The sequence below is a fragment of the Callorhinchus milii genome, unplaced genomic scaffold, assembly GCF_018977255.1.
Source record: "Callorhinchus milii isolate IMCB2004 unplaced genomic scaffold, IMCB_Cmil_1.0 Scaffold9, whole genome shotgun sequence".
Taxonomy (NCBI): domain Eukaryota; kingdom Metazoa; phylum Chordata; class Chondrichthyes; order Chimaeriformes; family Callorhinchidae; genus Callorhinchus; species Callorhinchus milii.
Window position 1 is genome coordinate 16,018,408 of NW_024704750.1, and position 21,928 is coordinate 16,040,335.

The 21,928-nt window shown below is 41.2% G+C and overlaps 1 protein-coding gene across 5 annotated transcripts in view; it reads right to left on the reverse strand.

Annotated features, from left to right (window-relative positions):
* Window positions 1–18,020, reverse strand: part of ktn1 (kinectin 1) — a 58,264-nt gene extending 40,244 nt beyond the window's left edge. For 4 of the 5 annotated variants that reach the window (XM_007893289.2, XM_007893288.2, XM_007893287.2 and 1 more), the window contains exons 1-2: window positions 17,954–18,020; window positions 3,760–4,305 (exon numbers count right to left, since the gene is read on the reverse strand). In XM_007893289.2, the coding sequence (XP_007891480.2) occupies window positions 3,760–4,279 (520 nt within the window). In that variant the 5' untranslated portion in view covers window positions 4,280–4,305; window positions 17,954–18,020. Of the gene's footprint in view, window positions 1–3,759; window positions 4,306–17,844; window positions 17,857–17,953 lie in introns of those variants that run through there. The other variant, XM_042337926.1, reaches the window with a different exon arrangement.
* Between the last annotated feature and the right edge of the window lie 3,908 nt (window positions 18,021–21,928).

Here is a 21,928-nt window from a genome sequence, read left to right on the forward strand (position 1 = left end):
CAGACTGACAGGATATAATTAGTTCTATGAGTCAAAATTATATACTATAGAAACTACCTGTCTCTGGCAAACAGTTCATCGTTGAACCACAGCAAAAGTTACAGGTACACATTATAACTTTATAAACAGAGGTACAGAGTTTAAAAGCAAAGAAGTTATGTTGAGCTTTTACAAATTGCTGGTTAGGCCTCTCCAAGGCTCTGACATCCTTCCTAAAGTATTGTGTCCAATTCTGGACACCATACTTAGCAAGTATGTCAGAACCTTGGAAAGGGTACAAGAGAGATTTACCAGAATGATACCAGGGATGAGGAATTTCAGTTATATGGAGACTAGAGAGGCTGGTATTATTCCCCTCAGAGCAAAGAAGGTTGAGGGGAGATTTTACACAGGTGATCAAAATTGAGGGGTTTTGATAGAGTAGATCAGGAGAAACGGTTTCCGCTGACAGGTGGGATGGTAACCAGAGGGCACTGATTTAAGATAATTGGCAAAAGAACAGTGGGGAGACCAGGAGAATTATTTGTTTACCGAAAGACTTGTTACGGTCTGGAATGCATTGCCTGAAAGGCTGGTGGAAGTAGATTCGATATTAGCTTTTGGATAAATACTTAAAAAGGAAAAATTTGAAGGGCTATGGGGTAACAGCGGTGGAGTGGTACTGGTGGTAACTCTGTCAAAGAGCTGGCACAGGCACAATGGGCCAAATAGCCCCCTTCGGTTCTATGAATCTATGATCCAATTTCATAGTACAGTAAAAAGCTTGCTATTAAGGGCAGTCAATAGACTGGTGAGTTACCCGTAAGGCAAGGATCAACACTATACCATAGCAAACGTAACTATGATAAAACATACTATACTTCAACTGCAGTTCGACAAATGCAAAATGGACAGTCGTCGACCTGCTATAAATTTTCACAGATAAAGAATCCAGAATGGAAAGCCAACAACCAAGGTTTCAAATTTTATTTTAAAACTAAAAGCCTAATTATGCTAAACAGATCACCGAACTGTAGAAAATAAAATCACGGGAAGCTCAGCTATGTTTATCCCAACATTTCCCTGAAGCAAATACTAACAATTCTAACCAATAAGCAATCACTGCTCAATCATTGATGGCTCCACTCTTAATACTTCATCTATCGACATTCTTGGCCTATCTCCACTGATCTCGAATGGAATGCTCTCAACTCCATTGCTAGAACAGGCTCCAAGAAGTTTGTTTTCTTCTTTCCAACAATTTCTCTCTCCCCACTCCTGCAATAACTATCAACTTTGTGAAGCCCCAGGTGGTCAACGATTCAGATATGAAGGATGTGTTTTGTGGTATCCGCCCACCTCGAGAGGCACTATATAAATGTAAATTACATTTGAATACTGCTTTCATATGTGGGATGATGAACACATGGTCCCACACTCTTCCTTTTCCCTGCATCTTCTCTCTATCAATTGCAATTTATTACATTTACACCAACTCCCTACCTCTGCGACCTCCAAACCGCCTACCAACCTGCCCACTCCCTCCACTCAGCCAGTTCCAGCCTGCTCCACATCCCCCGATCCACCCGCCCCACCATTGGCGGGAGAGCCTTCAGCCACTCTGCCCACAACCTCTGGAATTCCATCCCCCAATCATTCCACCTCGCCCCCTCCTTAGCCTCCTTCAAGTCCCGCCTACAAACCCTCCTCTTCAACCATGCCATTGGTCACCCCCCCTTCCCCCTCTCTGACCCCAGCTCGGGTCTGAAATGCTGTACACTGTCCAGGGCCTTGGGACGTCCTCCCAAAGTGAAAGGCGCTATACAAATGTGAATCAGGAACTCCCCAAAAGTAATGAATGCTGCTGTCAACTCCCAACATTGCCATAAATTTGGAAGTTCAAGCTTAATCTATACAAATAAAGCTTTCTGCATGGCTGCTGAAACGGATCAGTTTGTCTCTTACATACTTCCAATTTCTATTCTTTGGCGACTCATTTGTCAGCCACATTATACATTTTCAAAGCCTCTCAATGTTAAACTGACGGTTATCTGGTTTTCTCTCAAATCATTAAATTAATGTTCTTTTAATGGTTCATTTACTCCACCAACCCCCACCCCCATCTGAATTTCTGGAGGTCGGTTCTCTATCCCCCACTCTCTTCTTTCTCTACATCAGTGACATTCTCCTCCAACCCTATCCACTTATTTGCTAATGTTTCAATTCTACACTCCTGTAGCATCGAGTGCAATGGTTGTAGAGTCACTAAACAGGATCTCTTTTATGACCGCCTTTCTGGACACAACCTTTGCAAACTCTCACTTGCCTGGCACTTTGGGACAATATGAAAGGTGCTATATAAATACAATTTATAGATGCTTGAAGGTGTATGGGGATAAGGTTAGGTTGAAGCAATCTCCTTGTTCTGTCGAAATATTTGATGGGCTGAACGGCATGTTATCCGATCCGCCATCGTGAAGCACTCCAGGATGCTGCGCTGCATGAAGGGCACTATATAAATGTAAGTTGTTGTTGTAGTGCTGTAGATTTCATTTTTTAATGCTATATCTTACAAGGATCTTAATCAGTTTCATGTATTAAGATTTTTGGCCTATTAAACACTGATCTCAAAATGGAACTCATGGAGCTCGGTACGTCCTCCCATTACTGAAAACTAACTTTCATATCTGGCCTCTATTCTCATTATTTAACACAATGCTATTCTCCCCAGATCTTCAGTGTGTTGCAATGAGACCAACATGCTCACCCCACTCTCCTTGATCCTCTCCTCTTATGACTATATATCCTTTACATATCCCCTCAGCCTCTCGTTTCCACTTTCTATAATCTACATCCTTGGAAAACCTAATCTTAGCTTAATCCAATGTCTTCTTTGGTCATGAACAGTACTTTATGCTTTAGTCCTCTCAGTTACCAATTAAAAAACTGTAGTTTTCAAGGTTTAGGTTGTTGTGGATTGTAATCAACAAATTTGATGGGATGTAAACGGTTTCAAAATTTTATAATATCCACCCACATATGGTACTTTATACCTCAGGGATGAGTGTATACATATTTATAAGTTTTCATATCCCGATACTTCTAACTAATAGATACTAGCCTGGCTCTAAATAAACTTACTATCCCCATTCCATAATATAATCCCATCCGTACTTGGCTCTGCAAACACCCGTTGCACTTTAATTTCCGAGAGGTTTGTGAAATTCTGGTAGCTACCAAACTGTTCAGAGGAAGCACCAACTAAAAATAGAACAGAAATCTTTTAGCAGCTGGAGTTTGGAGTTGGAATTTGGAGTTCACCAAATATAGTCTCTTTTGCACATTATTTAATCTTAATGCTTGAGTCAAAGTGCTTCTCAAGTCTTCTTGCCTTTTGTTTGAATCCACATCCTTCCATAGAATGCTTCAGATGTCTCCATCAGTAATCTCCCTATCATATTAAAGTTACTGTCCTTTACTGGTAATGAATGTGCAAGTTAGCTTTGGATCAGATAATGTGCCTAAAACTGTACAGTAACACACTGGGGAAAAAAATCATTTTGTACAATTCTTTACCTTGATATTTCTGCTTTGATACCGTTTCCAATGAAACAGAAAAGCAATTTACCAAAAAAGGAAAATCCACTTTTTCAAGTTTTACTTGAACAAATTATGCCATTTAATATTTTTTGTGAAACATAGTGGAGTAGTGAAGGGATGGTTGTAGGCACTAGAAACAAAAAGTTAAGTTATAAATTGGATAATTAAAACACTTTTTACCTGTGCCATTTTTCTGCTTCTTGTGTCCAGACTTTCTCTTTGAACTTTGAACATCCGGAGGAGTGAGCTGCTTGGAAACTGGGAGTTCCATCCTCTTTCCCACAACTTTTAATCCTTCAGTATCCTTCCCTGCAGTCTCGTCATGTACAGACCTGGCTGATTTCTTGTCCTTCTTCTTCCTTTCTTTTAATCCAGATGAAGTTTCAACTACAGGTGACAGGATCTGAACCGGAGGTTCTTCATCAGGTCCTAAGACATCCATTAAGTCCATGTCTCGCACTGCACTTTCTGAATCGGACTCATGCAAGTTTCCATTTGGGTTCTCTTTCTTTTTGTTCTTTTTCTTCTCGCTTTTCTTCTTGTCAACTTTTGCAGGTATGGGTTTCACATCGCGCTTTTGTTTAGCGAGAACTTCATCATACGAAGTCTCTTTCATAAACAGCCAGAAGAATAGGAAAATTACAGCAATGACCACACAAGGGATGATAATGAGGAGGTACTGAGAGTCATACAGTTCCATGGCTGCTCAGATGTTTACTGCAGTATCTAAATGAAGAGGGAAAAAAAAAGATCAATTCTGCGCAGATCTGTATGCAACCTGAATGAATTAGAACTGCTGATTTTTGAACTGTATATAACCCATCTTAAACACAACTATTTCAGTATGCTTCTATTATAATAAAACAAACATTTTAAGTACTGATTTGAGGATGAACAGCCTACATGTGCTCACTTAAGAAAAACTTGGGTGTTTCTTCACAAAATTGATGCAGTAAAACATGTGGAAAGATAATTTCTGAATGGTGGCTTGCAAATGAAATACAAAATATTTACACAAAAGCAAAAAGGCAATCTACAGTCCAGTACATTCTAATTTGATTTTTCTTCAACATGCAGTCAAGGTCAGCTATTTTGACAATACTGCAATTTTGAGATTCAATCATGATCATTTACTTCATCACTCAAACAACTGGATATTAAGGCAATGAATTCATAGCCTTCCCAAGAATCATACCTGCATGAAGTTTAAACTATAAACAGCATGTTAATCCAAAATGATTCAGAAACCATCTGAGCTTTTTAAAACCTATAAATAAACTTGGAGAAACCTCATCTAACTATAACTCCACAATATCTTAGTACTTAAGCTTCTACCAATGGGCCTATAGCATGGCGTGTTAATACAGCTGGACCTTTATAGTAAATCTAATATTAGTTTAGAAAGTATTAATGGAAGCTGATACAGTTGTGATGATGTATCCCAGGTTATTCATAAAAACATGGAACAATACATCCTATTCTAGGCTCCCTTTCTTCACCCCGCCTTCCCAGCCGCATTGGCAAAAGATTAACATGTTTAAGGAGTTTCAAAGACATTTAATAAAAATAATCCTTCTATTTCATATCTCACCACTCATGTCAGAAAACTGCCTGAAAGCACTTTACGTGATTTACTGCAAAGTACAGTGACTGTGCATTTTGTCGGCAGATTGATGCACCAACACTTTGTTGAAAGATATCAGTCGATACTGGAAGATGGGTTTGATTGGGACAAACCCTTTAAAACAAGAGTTTGCTGTCAAAATGAAGAAGCCATTTTCTGAGCATCTGCAATCCCACAAGCATGTGGGATGATTTTGATATTTTTGTTTGTGCAAGTCAGCCAGAAATCTGGCACAACTTGAAAAACTCCTCCCAACCCTGCATGATGAAAGCCCAAAGCCATTGTATTTGTTCATTTAAAATGACAGAACACATGGGTACAAAAATACCCGAATGACTGAGTTTCAAATGCAAGCAGCTGTGGAATTTTCAACCATGCAGAAAAAGATCCCTGGGACCTTTCCGAAGCACTTGTTGTCAGAAGTTCAAGTCTCTGTGAATTCAGGGATGGATTTTCCCTGCACGAGGCCTGCAATGTTTGCTAAAAGCAGGCAGTGTCAGCAATGTTAATCCTGATTCCTTTTGAGCTGTGTTGAGATTGGTCGCTAACATTTTTTCCACACAAGTAAATTTCTTGGGGAGAATATTCAATCTGGCTTTGGCACCTTCTCAGGTAGAGCAGAGGGAATCCTGCTTTAAGAGCAAGGTTCAATAAAATAATTTCTTCAACAATTCAATCTAAAATGCACAAATTTCTAATGGAATTCCTGCTGTACATAACAGCAAGTCACAGGAATTCTGTCACAATTTAATTTCGAAGAAGAGTTCCATGAGTCAGGATGATGTACATCTGGTTACGTTAGAAATCCCCACTTATAAAAATCCAAGTGCACTAGATTAGCTGGATAATTAAAGCACAGTTCACTTACAAATAACACCCCACAATCAGTCATTTTAAAGATGTTTTAATTCTCTTAAATTATCTTCCATGCTATGGAGAGGAGGCTGACTGACCTGTCATTTTTAGGAAGAGTATTGGTTTTCTGAATATCTCAAAAACCACCAACTCTCCTCCAAGACTGAAAGATATAGGGATCTTCTGGAATGTCAACCTGAGTGTCAATACATTTCCTTCAATTCCTTAATTCTAGAATTAATCCATTTTAACCAGAAAATAATCATTTTTTCACTTCATCACAGTAATTTCGACAACTGTCCCCTTTAAGTTAGATGTGCTTGAACTGTTTTTAGCAAGTTAAGCTGAGCAAATTCCGCAGAATATACAGTACAGAAACAGGCCATTTGGCCCAACTGGTCTATGCCAGCATTTATGCTCCACATGAGCATCCTCCTGCCCTTCTTCAACTAAGCCTATCAGCATAACCTTCTATTCCTTTCTCACCCACCATGTACTTTCAGGCAAAATAATTTGCCTCAAAGTACAAAACACCCTCTCTGAAATAAATAATCCTAGCACACCAGCTCAGGTGCCAATCCAGTATAATTAAGCACTTTGAGAAGTCTTTCCGACACAAAATATGCTATGTAGATCTAATTCTGTTGTAAATCAGATTGTGTACTCAGTCAACATGTGAAAGGCCTCATTACCCGAACGGAAACACATACAACACCTACTACAAGTGGTTAAAAACTACTCAGCATTAGCTTCCTGCTTGTTGTCCGATTAAACTGATCCAATTATATTATTTGCTGAATACAGTAACCGGAGCATTCAAAATGCCCTCCATGCACAAGAATTCCATTTCTAAAGGCAGCCGCGCCAGAAATGCTAATGACAATGACATTTGCACAGATAATTTTGATCAAATGTGTAAACCTTTACTTTTAATTTGATGAACACCATCCACAAAACCCTAAAGCAAAATTCTATATCAATTACACATTACAAGTGCTCCAAGACACTCCCCCGGGTGAGAGGTGATATATGAATGCAATTTGTTGTTGTTGAACAAACAACGCATCCAGTACCTATATGCTTGTGCATGCAGATGGCAAGATCACCTTAAACAGGGACAAGGTGAAATCAAATTTTGGTTTTAAAATAGAAACTAAATTAACACAAAATGCAATTTTCTCATTTCCAGAATTGCACAGATTTATAAGTACCTGATCTTCAGTACTGGACACTGACAAGGTGAATGGTTATCTTTAGAAAAGTCATATCCTTTAGGATTATTATAATAAGCAAAGCGGTTCCAACAATTCAGCTGTTCAGTAATGCTTGCAAACCTTCGAAAGGTCAAGTGCAGCAAGCTTTTAAGAATTGTTACTTAAGTATAAATTGATTTGAGATTTAATTAATCTCATATCTGGTGTAAAATGAATTATTTAAATTTGGAATACTATGTACATAATCTAATACATTTTCAATGATTTACAATTTAGTTAGTGGGGTGGAGAAAAGCGATTTGCGCCTATTGTTCACACACTAATTTGGCTGTACAAACTTAATAATCTTTGCAACAAAAACAGAAGTCGCTGGGAACACTCAGCAGGTCAGGCAGCACCTATGAAGAAAGGAAAGTGAGTCAAAGTTTCGGGTCCACAACCCTTCGTCAGAACTGAATCAGCTTTCTGAATCAGTCGGCAGCACGACTAAATGAGCTAGGCTGACGCCCACGTTCTCACCACAAGAGGAAAGATGTCAAATTGGCTTCTGAGAAACACAATAAGAAGCTCAAATGGAAAAGGGAGACCCATTCATCTCAGGAAGTTATACACTATATACACTTATATACTGCTATATACTATAACACTGATAGACCATTAGGATAGCACATTCACTATTTAGTTTGTTTCTTTATGCAGTTCAGGACTATGCTGCTCTACTTGGGCCATGGAAGGGAAAGTAAACAACACACCAAAATTTCCATTACTCAGAGGGATTCAACAATCTGTAGTATATGCACATGAATGAATACTGGATGAAGATGAGGATCAAACTCAACTGTAATGGCTTCCATTCACCTTCAAAATACATTCGCTACACTTGGTTTCTATTGCTTTTAAGATTTTGAAGAGACATATTTTGGGATAACATGGCTGTAAACGCACTCTTTTTGTAATTTGAGTTGTGAGCGTAAAGCTAAATGATAAAAATACTATATTAACCAGCCTGAATAAAATCTACAGATCGGAAGAAAAAAAAACATGATTTTAATTGGGAGCTACATCTCTGCTATGCAGTGTCAAAAAAAAACTTAATTCGTACAAGAGTAAGTGTACATCCAGCCCAATCTATGTGCATTCCTGATCTGGAAACCTTGGAACGTTCGCCCAACGTGAAAAGCACTATATGCAATTTGTTGCTGAATGCATTAGTCATACTGATAATTAGTAATCACAATGGATCAACGGATTAGCTTTCAATAGTAAACACGACGAGGTAAATCTCAAACAAAAACAGAAGTCACTGGGAACACTCAGCAGGTCAGGCAGCATTATGGAGAAAGGAAAGCGGGGCCTTGAACACCCAACTTTCTAAATCAGAGGCAAGAGAACTACTAAATGAGCTCGGCTGACACCCACGTTCACCACAAGTCATATTCCAAGCAATTGGCTTCTGAGAAAAATATAAGAAGCTCAAATGGAAAAAGGGACACACATTCATCTCAGGAAGTTATATACTGTAGTGGATATTGTTAATTCCTTCCCCCTCCTACCAGTCCTCATTTTGTATTCAAGGTAATTCCAACAAATTTCTCACCTACCTTAAGTGGTCTTTTCCAGCATCTGCAATACTTTGCATTTTAATAAGGTTAATCTCAAGAAGTTTGTGTTGTTAAATTCCACCCAACCTTAGTTAGTCTAACTAGTCCAAAGTCTCCACTAGTATCGGATGAAATTCTAAGAGTGAATAAAATGCTGAACAAATACCCTGAATAAAATTACAATAATATTACAAAAGTAATAATAATCCTTGCATTTTATTTAGCGCCTTATCACATCTTCGAGGCGTCTCAAAGTGTGTCACAGAATATACTGTAAAGTGAATTGACTGTATTTTTTGGGCGAAACGCGGCAACCAATTGCATACAGCAGTATCCCACAAACAGTCGTAGATTGAGTGACAAATTTACCTTTTTTTTAAGGAATTATCATCCCCGGAAAAGCATCCACAGATCAACTAACAACCGGGTTCCTACTTACTGTTAGGTAAACAGAGGAATGTGGAATAAGGAAACTTGCCCAACATTTCATCCTGCTGGGAATCAAACCCAGGTCTCTCGCTTGCGAAGTGAGTACTCTAACCACTGTGCTACAGGACTCCAAAGTAAACACAATATTAAGTTTTTGATCCCAGATTGGATCCAGTATGTTTGCTGAGCTCACCTGAGACAGTAATAAGAGTGCAACAAATGACTTAATCTCTTCTGGATTAGGGAAACAAAATAAAATCCAGGTCCCGCACTCCTACCCTCTATCAAGTGTTCCTTGTTTAACAAAATGAACATGTATCCACCAAATAGAGATAAGATTGTCTGCGACAATTCTATGGCTGAACAGTCTGCCAGAGCTCAGTTGAGAATCATGTCTTAAAACCTTGTCCACTTAGATGAGGTTGTAAAATGGGAACCAGCTAAACTTTGGCAAGATTACATATGAAAAAAGGTCACCTTAACTACTGAAGGCATTAAGAAGGCTATTGTATTTACAAGAAATGTAATAGTCATCACCCCCACTTGATATTAATGGTGTGTGTATACATCATTATTGAAACTGAATAATCCTTACAAGTGACCTACACTTGTTGTACTTAAACCATTCTGGGTTTTGCACCAGACACTTAAGGAAACGAGAACACTTCTTAACCGAGTTAAAAATCAAAAAGTTTGAAGAAAAACTGCCTTCAAGCATTTACAATTGCTAATTTTATTCCAAGAGTGTACAGAGAGGAAGCTATGGATTCTCAACAAGTAGAAATATTCAGTTTAATAATGAACATTAGATTCAAAGGTTGCATATGATTCAAAGGTTACATATGATTCAAAGGTTGCATATGGAAACCTAATTCTAGCAATAGTTATATTTTATGTTTTGCCCACAAAACATAGTCAATTCGCTTAACAGTATATTCTGTGAAGCACTTTGAGACATCTTGAAGACGTGATAATGTTTCCACACCAAATATTTCCAATTTAACTTTTGTTGAGGCTCAGAACTAAAGGGCCCTCTTATTTACTTCTGAGAACACTTGTTCAGAAAGTAGCAGTTTTCTGCATCCCTCTCTATGGATAGAAAAGTTAGTTCCTGCTCCAACCATACACAGCAGAAAAACTTTTCTTTTTAAAAACTGAATGCTATTTCACAAAAATAATCTCCAAAATACAACTCCAGCTTTATGCAACTCCAGTAGGTGTACAAACATATCAAATGAGGTGTATTTGAACTGGATTTATTCAATCCTGTGGAGTCCTGTAGCTCAGTGGTTAGAGCACTTGCTTTGCAAGCAAGACACCTGGGTTCAGTTCCAGGCAGGGCGAAACCTTGGGCAAGTTTCCTTACTCCACACGCCTAATAATAATCCCTCCAAAAAACCCAAAACAATAATAAATTGGTCATTTTCAATCTACGACTGTTTGTGGGACATTGCTGTGCGCAATTGGCTGCCGCGTTCGCCCACAAATATACAGTCAATTCACTTTACAGTATATTCTGTGAAGCGCTTTGGGACGTCCTCCCGACGTGAAAAGCGCTATATCAAATGCAAGGATTATTATTATTATTATTATTAATCCATGTTGGTTTGAAAGCAAGATAATACAGCTGCTCAAAATGTACTGCCTCATCATACCATCATCATTCAACTGTACTCAACTGAAAATAAACTCCCATGTGGTGAGATAGGGCACAAAATAATTTCACTCAAGTATTCACCGAATGCATTTATCATTAAAAATAAGATGCCAATTATAATCATGCTGAACTATAAATAAGTGACATTTTAACTGGATTTCCAACAACCCATCTTGTTCAAATTTCACCTACTTCTATCTCCATTTAAGAACTTGTTCAGTAAACCATTTACAAGAAGGAAATCTGACATTGCAGCATTTTTTAAAAAAACACATGGAACTCATTTTATTATATTTCAGATCCAGCAACCAATGGTGAAAGTATCTTCCTGGCAAAATAAGATGGGGGGGGGGTTAGAGAAGAGGATTTAAACAAGAGAAGGGGAAAAATAGAACGTGAGAAAGAACGACAGGAAGTCGACCATTCTCAATAATGAGTATGCTAAAACAGAGGTCCATATACAACAGGAAAGGGATACTGCAAGTCCACTAGTACACTATACCGCAATTGGATAATTGGATATCGGCTTTCCACTGGCCATCCATGTAGATCTCAATTATATGGTCCTGGGGATAATCCTTGCATTTGATGTTAGGAAGACATTTCAAAGCACTGCATAATATTTATTGCAAAGTGTAGCAACTTGCTCAAATTTCATAAATGCTGTATATTACCCATTCTATGATTCAACTCATTATGAACTTAACCTTGCACAGCTCAGACAATAATTTCCAAAGACTATTCATTGTAAAAGGCTTGCACTTCTACAGTGTGGAAGTACAGGATGAACACTGAAAAGAGGAACAAATCCAAAACTAAACCGGGGTAAAATTCAAAATTCATCAAAAAAAATTGGCAGATTGTGAAACTGGAGAGGAACAAAGCATAATTTCTTGGCAAGACTGCAAGCTAAGCAAGCCAATTTTCAAGGGTAAATGCTCCCAAAGTAAAAGGAGATAATGTCATGTGCACATACACAAAAAAAACTGAAATAAAGGCTCAACACTAGAAGCCACTACCTGCAGTACAATCTTTGCCAGTGCTTTGAGAACCTTTACGAAAGGCACTACAAAAGTTCAAACTGCTGTTGGTCATTAAATAATAATAATAATAATAATCCTTGCATTTGATATAGCGCCTTATCACATCTTCTAGACGTCTCAAAGCGCTTCACAGAATATACTGTAAAGTGAATTAACTGTATAGTTGTGGACGAAACGCGGCAGTCGTGGATTAAAAGGGTCAATACTACTTTAAAACCAGACATATAGATCTAGTGATCTTTGACTGTGCCTTCAGCTCCCCTCTCGACTCTCTACCTCCTCCTCGCTCCCTCCCTTCCCTCCCCTCACCCTGACCATTTCCCCCCTGCTCGGGTCCTGACCCAACTGTACAGCGCCTTGGGACGTCCTCCCGAAGTGAAAGGCGCTCAATAAATGGAATCTTGTTGTTGTTGTTGTTGTAGTGTCTAACACACAGAAAGGTAAAAGTTATTCCAAAACCTTTTATTAAAAAAAAGCTATAATTAAGCTTTCAGCCACCATACTCAGACCATTTTATTCCTGTCTTCCACCTACTGAAATTAACAAATGCAATCACTTTAAATAGCCTGTAAAATGGGTTAAGTTCAGGAGTTGGCAATTCTATAAAAATCTTCAACTTTGCTATTTTATTCTCTTTAAAACCAAGGTATTAAGATTCTCCATTCTCTAGTCACAAGCACATACAGTGAAATGCTATTTCCAAAATGCATTTTGTAAAATGAAAAAATTATCTTCCCTGTGTGAAGATTTTACAATGAAGATCACACTGACAACAACAAGATTACATTTGTATAGCGCCTTTCACTTCGGGAGGACGTCCCAAGGCGCTGGATAGTGTACAGCATAAATAAACCCATGCAAATTAACATACTGGATTAAAAAGATTATGTCTTATAATTATAATTATGCATTATGTCTGAAATAGGCCCAAGGATCATTTCATCGCATCTTTGGTGGATCATAAAGTATTGATATGGGTTTACTTTTTCCATTCTATTTAAAATGTTATTCCCCTCTACAAGATCGCTCAGAGTAGTCTTCCCTCTCAACCCCGAATAGCCCTAGGATGTCTAATCATTACTCACAGTTCATTCCTCGAACACTGCAGATCATCCTCATTGCTCTCCTGTGAGATGCCTATGGGCCCTTATGTTGCTGAGACCAGAATTCTATGCAGCACTCCAGTTGCAGTCTTACCAGAGCACTATGCAGTCCATTTTGCTGACAAAATATAGTCACTTTACAGTATATTCTATTAATTAAGCACTTTGAGACATCTTGAAGACGTGATAAGGCTCTATATCAAATGCATGGATTATTATTAATTTTTATTATTATTATTACTATTATTATTATGATTATAAGTATGATGTCCGGGCACCTAAATCACCTGATTTTGCAATGGAGCCCAGCATCTGTTTGCCTTGCTTTAGCTGCTTCCCATTGTTTTGATATAGTGAAAACAACAATTCAACTAGCAACTATAGATCTCTTTCAGCTTCCCTCTTGGCAAGTTCTATCCCATCCTTGGAGTACTTGCGTTTCCCATTTTTTACATCCTATACGTATTAAACTTCATTTGCCCATCGTCCACAAATATACAGTCAGTTCACTTTACAGCATATTCTGTGAAGCGCTTTGAGATGTCTAGAAGATGTGAAAAGCACTATATCAAATGCAAGGATTATTATTATTATTATATGCAAACCTATTAAGTTCACTTTGTAGCACCTTTGCTGCCTCCTTTGATTCCACAGTTCCTCCCCAACTTGGTGTCATCCGTAAATGTAATGATCTTACACTGGGTCTGTCAATCAAGGTCATTAATATATAAGATCAGCAGGCCAAACATTGCCCAAACAATTATTCATTTACAAAAGAGTAAATGCAAAATAAGGTGCCTGTACATTACCAGGCAGTACCAATCGAGGGGTTCACACAAGATCAAAAAGTACAAGAGTGGAGTTTCTAGAGTTTATACCCATTATCTGAACCCAGAGATTAGATTGTAATCATGCAGGCACCAGCAATTATTCATTTTAATGCTTCAAATTTACTCAATCTATTTTTGGTTAAGTTTTTGCCTTAGTAGCAGCTGTCTATGCACTCCATGTCCTTGAGAATCGCATACATTTGTAGCATTCAAAACTAGATTCCTTCATTAATCTCTGGTAGATCACTACAAAATTGTAGGTTCAGCACAAAAAATGGGATGATCAGTGTAACATCAAGAGTTAGGGAAGGAGGTAGAGAATAGGTTAGATTCCTAGCCTTTCAAGTTCTGCTTTCACCAATTTGCTGCAGAGAAATACCTGAGAGAAAAGGGATTGACTCTCTCCACCTGGCTAGATCTGACTAAGCAAACATAGCTCTAGTTGTGGCCTGGAAGCCAGCCACTAATATCAGTAGAGAATAATAAGGAAAGGAAATAAATAGGGAGGGACATAAGGAACAATGGAAACACTGATTTAAAGAAACATATCCCCAACATTAAACTTGTCTCTTTTTTTTTACTGCTACATGGAACAAATTTAATAAACTTTCATACATCCCTCAAAAAGCTTTGATCTTCCACAATGATTTGGAAAGCATTTCACCCCATTAGTCATTCTATTGCTCATTAGACATTAACAATCATATTTGATTACTTCAGGTCATATATCCTCAAACTCATACTATAGTCATTGGTCTGGAATCTCTAAATGTACTGTAGTGACAAAAATAACTACGGTCGCTTATTAATTTCATCAAATACACAGCACAATGCATTCTAAAATCCCTTCAAGGCTAAAACAAACAACGAAGAGCCTTATTTTCTCTCCTTTTTCCATAAATCAAACACATGGAAAACATTTCTATAGCCTTCACTAACATTTCTGTAAAATAAGCTAACTGCACTTTATTACCTTCCCCCAGTCAGTTCTGTTTCAAAACAGCTGAGAAAAGACACTCATTCACTGTAGCACACACTTCATACACCACACATACGAGTGCCACAGGCATGAGCATTACCATTTTACAAAGTAAACAGATGTTCAAAGGGGTCCCCAATGGACCAGTAAAAAGAATCCACCCAGCAGAGCAATAACCCCTAAAGGCAGGAAAGGCCCAGGCTCAATATCCACCTTTTTCGAGTTAACTGGTTTCAGTCATTACAAGTGTGCGCAGGGGGAAGAGAGAAAAGGGAAAATTAAAAAAAGGACCTTGCTACATAGATAATAGGATTAGGTTCAACTGATGCTCTCCACAGATGTTTGTCAAAATTCACCATCAAGAGCTGAAATCTGAATAATTGTCACCTGACACACCAGTATATGACAGCCACATGTAGCACCACTGTGTGTCAACATTTACAGTTGATGGTTAAATATTTTAGTTTTTAATGCATTTTTGTTTGAAACAAGGCTCACTGACAGATACACAAACTGCTATCTACTTTCTAAGGATTCAAAAGCACTGAAAGATTCAAAAAACCAATCAACTTGACACTGATTATAGGCAACTCTTCAGTATCTGATGAGAGCATTTGGAACACAGGACGATTAAATCGTAGGCACAGTGCAACATTTTCATGTCAAGTACATCCACACCAAATACAGTAAGATATTAACGTATATGTTCTCATCTTATTATAGTTGAAGCTATTGCCTTAGCAAATGCCTCTCCGAAAATAGCCATGACTTTCAGTGACCAATCTTGGCTTAATGCAGAGGATTAAACGTAAAGAATGATAGTAGATAGGCACCAATAAAAAGGAAGCACTTGGAAAAAAATTTACATTGTCAGACTAATATTTTTCAGCTAAAAATTGTTACATCCCAATGATAAAAAAGCTTCATTAACAAAGCAAAACTGCAATCCTTCCTTCATTTCATTCTCCTCAGAAAACAATGGAAATTCAAAAAGTACTTTTAATTGTGAACAAACTGGGGTCAAGAACTATGGAAAGAAAAGCGTTAAGTAGTGAAGTCTCCAGGGTCTTCCCTGCAAAACCGTATACTACACAGTTATCAGCTTGTACGCAATATCCTCACGTAGAAAGCTGCAGCCATCTGGAGAACAAACGCTTAAGAAAGCTGAACTAAAATACCTGCATATACTGCACTACCATTGTTCGACATGTGCTGACACAAATTGCATGATACTCCCTAAAGCCATTCACTTACTATATACTATAATAAATCATATTACTTACACTTGTATGGACATTATTGCACATGATCTATATAAATATGCATTAACACTACCTCTCTGGTGTACAGCAACACCACCCAGACTACAGCAACCATCAATCATTAGGTGAGGGTGTAGCCTACTTTAAACAATTATTTTTTTAAAAAGAAAACACTTAATATTCTGAAACTCAAAGCTCAAGTAAAATTGACCAGAAAATAGATGGGGTGGTGGTGGAGGGGGGGGGGGGGGGGCGTGTAGAGAAGAGGGGGAACAGACTGAAATTACAGTAGTGCAACAATAAAGACAGCTTCGCAAATCTTCACCCTTAATGTGTAGCAAAAGCCCCCGTTGTTTGCGTTGAAGTGCTTAAGTCAAATACTGTACTGCAACAAAACTGGGCGAGGAGGAAAAAGCAGCGACGATAAAGAAAGGCTCTGACAAATTACTGCAACTGCACAGGGGCAGTGCTGCTGCTGCCCCTGAGGAGGGACAAGGAGTGGCAGAAGGAGCAAAGCCCACGTTTCTGGGTAAAGCAGCAGAAGATGCCATTCCTGCTGCCCCTCCTGTCCGGATCACACTGGGGGGAGGGGGGGGGGCACAGAGAAACAGCACAGGAACAAGACAGCCAGGAGGGGGGCGGGGTCGGGCTCAGCGCCTTCGGGACCCGGGAGGGGAGGGGGGGAGGGGAGGCGAGGAGGAAGGAGAGGGATAGGAAGAGGAAGCCGGTCCCCGAAGGCAATGAGGCGCGCGCACACGGCGGCCCTTCACGTACAACACTCATATGGGAGGGAATGAGGGGGGGGGAGAGGGAATGGGGGGGGGGAAGAGGGAATGAGGGGGGGGGAAGGGAATGAGGGAGAGGAATGGGGGAGGAGAATGGGAGAGAGGAATGGGGAGAGAGGGAATGGGGGGGGGAGAGGGAATGGGGGGGGAGAGGGAATGGGGGGGGAGAGGGAATGAGGAAGAGGGAATGAGGGAGAGGAAATGGGGGAGAGGGAATGGTGGGGGAGAGGGAATGGGGGGAGAGGGGAATGGGGGGAAGAGGGAATGGGGGGGGAGAGGGAATGGGAGGGGAGAGGAATGGGGAGGGGGAGGGAATGGGGGGGGAGGGAAGGGGGGGAGGGAGGGAATGGGGGGGAGGGAATGGGGGAGAGGGAATGGGGGGGAGAGAGGGAATGGGGGGGGGAGAGGGGAGAGAATGGGGGGGAGAGGGAATGGGGGGGGAAGAGGGAATGGGGGGGAGAGGGAATGGGGGGGAGAGGGAAGGGGGGAGGGAATGGGGAGGGGAGAGGAATGGGGAGGGAGAGGGAGGGGGGAGAGGGAATGGGGGGGAGAGGAGGGAATGGGGGGGAGAGGGAAGGGGGGGAGAGGGAATGGGGGGGGAGAGGGAAGGGGGGAGAGGGAGGGAAGGGGGGGGAGAGGGAAGGGGGGAGCGGGAGGGAATGGGGGGGAGAGGGAGGGGGAGAGGGAATGGGGGAGAGGGAAGGGGGGGGGAGAGGGAGGGAATGGGGGGTGGAGGGGAGTGTAGGAATTGAGGGACGAGGGAGAAAGGCTGTGGTGTGTGAGGGGCGGAGAGGGGCGTTTAAAGAGACCGTTCCGAAGCCTATCCCCTCCCCCCCTCCCCCCCCGGGCCCGGCATCACACACTCACTCACTCACTCACTCACATATACGCGGGCAGTCGGGAGGAATGGCGACCGGCAATGAGTTGTCCGGGGCCGTCTCCCGGGCCGCGCCGGGGCTGTGTGTGTGTGTGTGACTGACTGACTGACTGACCTGCGGGAGGAGAGGAGAGGGGAAGGGAAGCGGCTCCGAGGCGGCGGCGATGACACTGAGCGGCGCGAGGCCGCGCTGACGTCCGCCTTCTTTGACAACGCGAGGCCGCCAATCAGCGCCGGGCCCCGCCCCCTCCTCACCCACTCACCGCGCGGGGGGGCAAAGGGTCCGCCCCCTTAAAGGGGAACGTCATTAAAGCACACTCCAGCCACCGAAATTTCAGTCGGCGCAGTGGCCCTCCACATAACACACACACACACACACGCGCGCGCGCGCGCACACACAGAGAGACACGTATGGGATTTAATAAGGCACGATATCAAATGCAAGGATTGTTATTACTCAAACGGAGCAAAGGGCACCCTTACTCAATGTGAACAGCAAGGCCCGACGCCTTGCTCAACTGCATCCCCTTCCTTTCCCCAACAACATAATAATAATCCTTGCATTTGATATAGCACTTTTTGCACGTCTTCGAGACGTCTCAAAGCGCTTCACAGAATATACTGTAAGTGAATTGACTGTATATTTGTGGGCGAAATGCAGCAGCCAATTGCACACAGCAGTGTCCCACAAACAGTCGTGGATTGAAATGACCAATTCTATTATTTGTTTTTTGAAGGATTATTATCAGGCGTGTGGAATAAAGAAACTTGCCCAAGGTTTTGCCCTGTTGGGAATTGAACCCAGGTTTCTCACTTGCAAGGCGAGTGCTCTAACCACTGAGCTATAGGATTCTGATGTAGGACTAATAATCTTAACTGGAAAAAAACAGAATTCAAAATCGATATTCTTTCTGTGCAATGTACAACATTGAGTTCATTCACGTGTAGCCAAGGATGACCCATCTTCAGTCAATCCTGCAGAAACCCAGCTAAGATTTTCTAAGGCCCTCCTCTCCCCCATCACGCTACCTAATCTTTCTAGACGTTACAGTAATGTTATCTGGATGTCAGACGTAGCAACTGAACTTCCAATGTTGCATAACTAGGTGAACAAGAAAGCAGTTAAAATTAAATAAGTATTTTAGAATTGAGGGGGCTGGGTGGGGGGTTGTTGACAGAAAATGCATCTTTCTGTTACAAGTTCCCTTTAATCCCACTGTTAATTGTATGAAGCTCTTAACAGGAATGTGGCTCGGGTTAATTCTCCAGTTGGGTGGTACTGCGTGTTTCAGTGCAAACAAGTATAGACAGCTTTCCATTGGACACGTATCTGCTTGATTTATTGTGCAGTGCCGTACACCTGGTATGCATGTAGTGCGCTTAAAAGTTCATTGGGCATTTTTTCCCCTTAAAAATACAAAATTCAAGGTAACTAGCAAGGATTAAAAATTAGTAAAGTATGGGGGTAATAACTTTAATACTGAGATGTGGGCAGCCTCTTTGATTTGAAGTCAGATTGAACCACATTGTTTCTGACATAGGTGAGTCAGATTTGATTCCAAACAATGAAAATATTTCTCAATTGGCCTCCTGTCTGCAAAACAAAATCCCTGGAGTCAACTGCTTCAATTTGAGTGAAAAGCAACACATCAAACATCTCTTTCTTTTGAAAGAAAGAGCACTATCTGGTGTTACAAGAGTTAATAACCCTAAGGATTAATCATTCACCTTGTGGTTGTAAGTGAGACATTGTTAATGCAAATGAACCGCTGCATGTTCTTACAAAAACAATCACTACACTTGACGGTAATCAATTGTGAAACACTTTCAGAATGTTCTTCCTATTTGTGTATTTTTTTGTGGTCAAATTCTACAAAAAACAGTCACTCCACTTTACAATGCATCCTGTGAACCACTTTGAGACATTCTCCCAAAGTGAAAGGCACTATATCAAATGTAAGGATTATGATTACTTTCTACTATCCCTGGTGATATTTAGTCAGTAGTATTCTTAGTACTACTGTACCACTTCCACCAGGATGCTTTGTTGGTTAAAATGCTGAGTATGGTTAAAAGGGCACAAAGTTCATAATTACTTGGCTTCAAGGTTTATCTAGAAATCTGGTACTTGTTAATAATAATCCTTGCATTTGATATAGCGCCTTATCATGTCTTTGAGATGTCTCAAAGTGCTTCACAGAATATACAACAACAAGATTACATTTGTATAGCGCCTTTCACGTCGGGAGGACATCTCAAGGCGCTGGACAGAGTACAGCATTTCAGACCCGAGCTGGGGTCGGTTGGGGGGGGGGGGGGGGAAGGGAGGGGAGCAGAAGGGGGGTGACCGATGGTATGGTCGAAGAGGAGGGTCTTGAAGTGGGACCAGAAGGAGAAGGAGGGGGCGAGGCGGAGTGACTGGAGGATGGAATTCCAGAGGTTGGGGGCAGAGTGGCTGAAGGCTCTCCTGCCAATGGTAGGGCGGGTGGGTCGGGGGACGTGGAGCAGGCCAGAGCCGGCTGAGCAGAGGGAACGGGCGGGTTGGTAGGGCGTTAGCAGGTCGCAAAGGTAGGGTGGGGCGAGGCTATGGAGGACTTTGTACGCGAGGACCAGGATCTTGAACTGGATCCTCTGGGAGCCAATGAAGTCTGGCGAGAGTGGAGGAGCTGGGGTCACGGAGTTTGGTGCGGGAGAGGAGATGGGCTGCAGAGTTCTGGAAATATACTGTAAAGTGAATTGACTGTATATTTTGTGGGCGAAACGCAGCTGCCAATTGCAGAGAGGCAGTGTCCCACAAACAATCGTGGATTGAAGTGACCAACTTATTTTTTTAAAAGGGATTACCCCTTGAAAAGCAATCCGCCAATCAACTAACAACTGGGTTCCTACTTACTGCTAGGTAAACAGAGGCATGTGGAGTAAGGAAACGTGCCCAACATTTCGCCCTGCCGGGAATCGAACCCTGGTCTCTCGCAAGCTACCAAACTAAAATGCATTACACCTCCACCTTTGGCCAAGTACAATGGAAAGATCCCATGCCTTACAATGGTCTCTGCAATGTCTCTGCGATGCAGTTTAAATCAGATAGAAGCATAGACAATTACAGCAAAGAAGAACACCATTCGGCCCAGTGTGTCTGTGCTGGCTCTTTTAGGAGCAATCCTTTCAGTTCCATTTACTTGCCCTTTTCCCACACCTCTGTAATTTATTGAAAGGGATGGGGTGCCAAGTATACAATGTACACGCTATATAAATGTACTCTACACAATATACTCACTCTCCCCCACCCAGCCCACCACCCTTCCTTCTCTCTTTCCCCCAACCTCTCTCTCTCTCTCTCCCCCTCTCTTCCTTTTCTTTCTGTGGGATGTTGCTGTGCGCAAATGTTTGCCTACACTCATGGCTGATCTATTCTAACTCCACCTACCCACCTTATCCGCATATCCCTTAATCCACAGGAAATCTATCAATCTTAGTCTTGAATATGTTCAAGGACTGAGCATCTACAGCCCTTTGGGGTAGAGAATTCCATAAATTCGTTACCCTCTGAGTGAAGAAGAAGTTTTTCCTCAACTCAGTGTGAAAGGGCTTACCCCTAATTTTAAGACTGTAACCCCTGGTTATAGTTCCTCCAACCAGGGGAAAAAGTCTCCCACTATCTATTCTGTCATGCCCCTTAATAATTTTATAGGTTTCTATAAGATCACCTCTCATTCTTCTATATTCTAGAGAATATAGGCCTAAATTGCTCAACCTATCCTCATAACGCATCCCCCTCATCCCAGGTACCAACCTAGTGAATCATCCTAGCTGATTACTTATGTTTTGGCCACAACAGAGAGCTGCTCTATTTGTGGTTAATTTACCTGATAAAATTGATTCATGCAATGCAGTTGGTGGGTACTACTACTGTACACAAACTGCGCCTATGGAATCTAATTCTTAAAAGTGTGATTAGCAGAGGCTGTGTCAATCGAGCTGTCAGCCTGGCTCAGTTGATAATAGTGGCCCCTCTAATTCAGGTGGTTGTGGGTTCAAGCCCCACTTTGAGAATATGAACTCACAGTCTAGGCTGATACTCCACTACAGT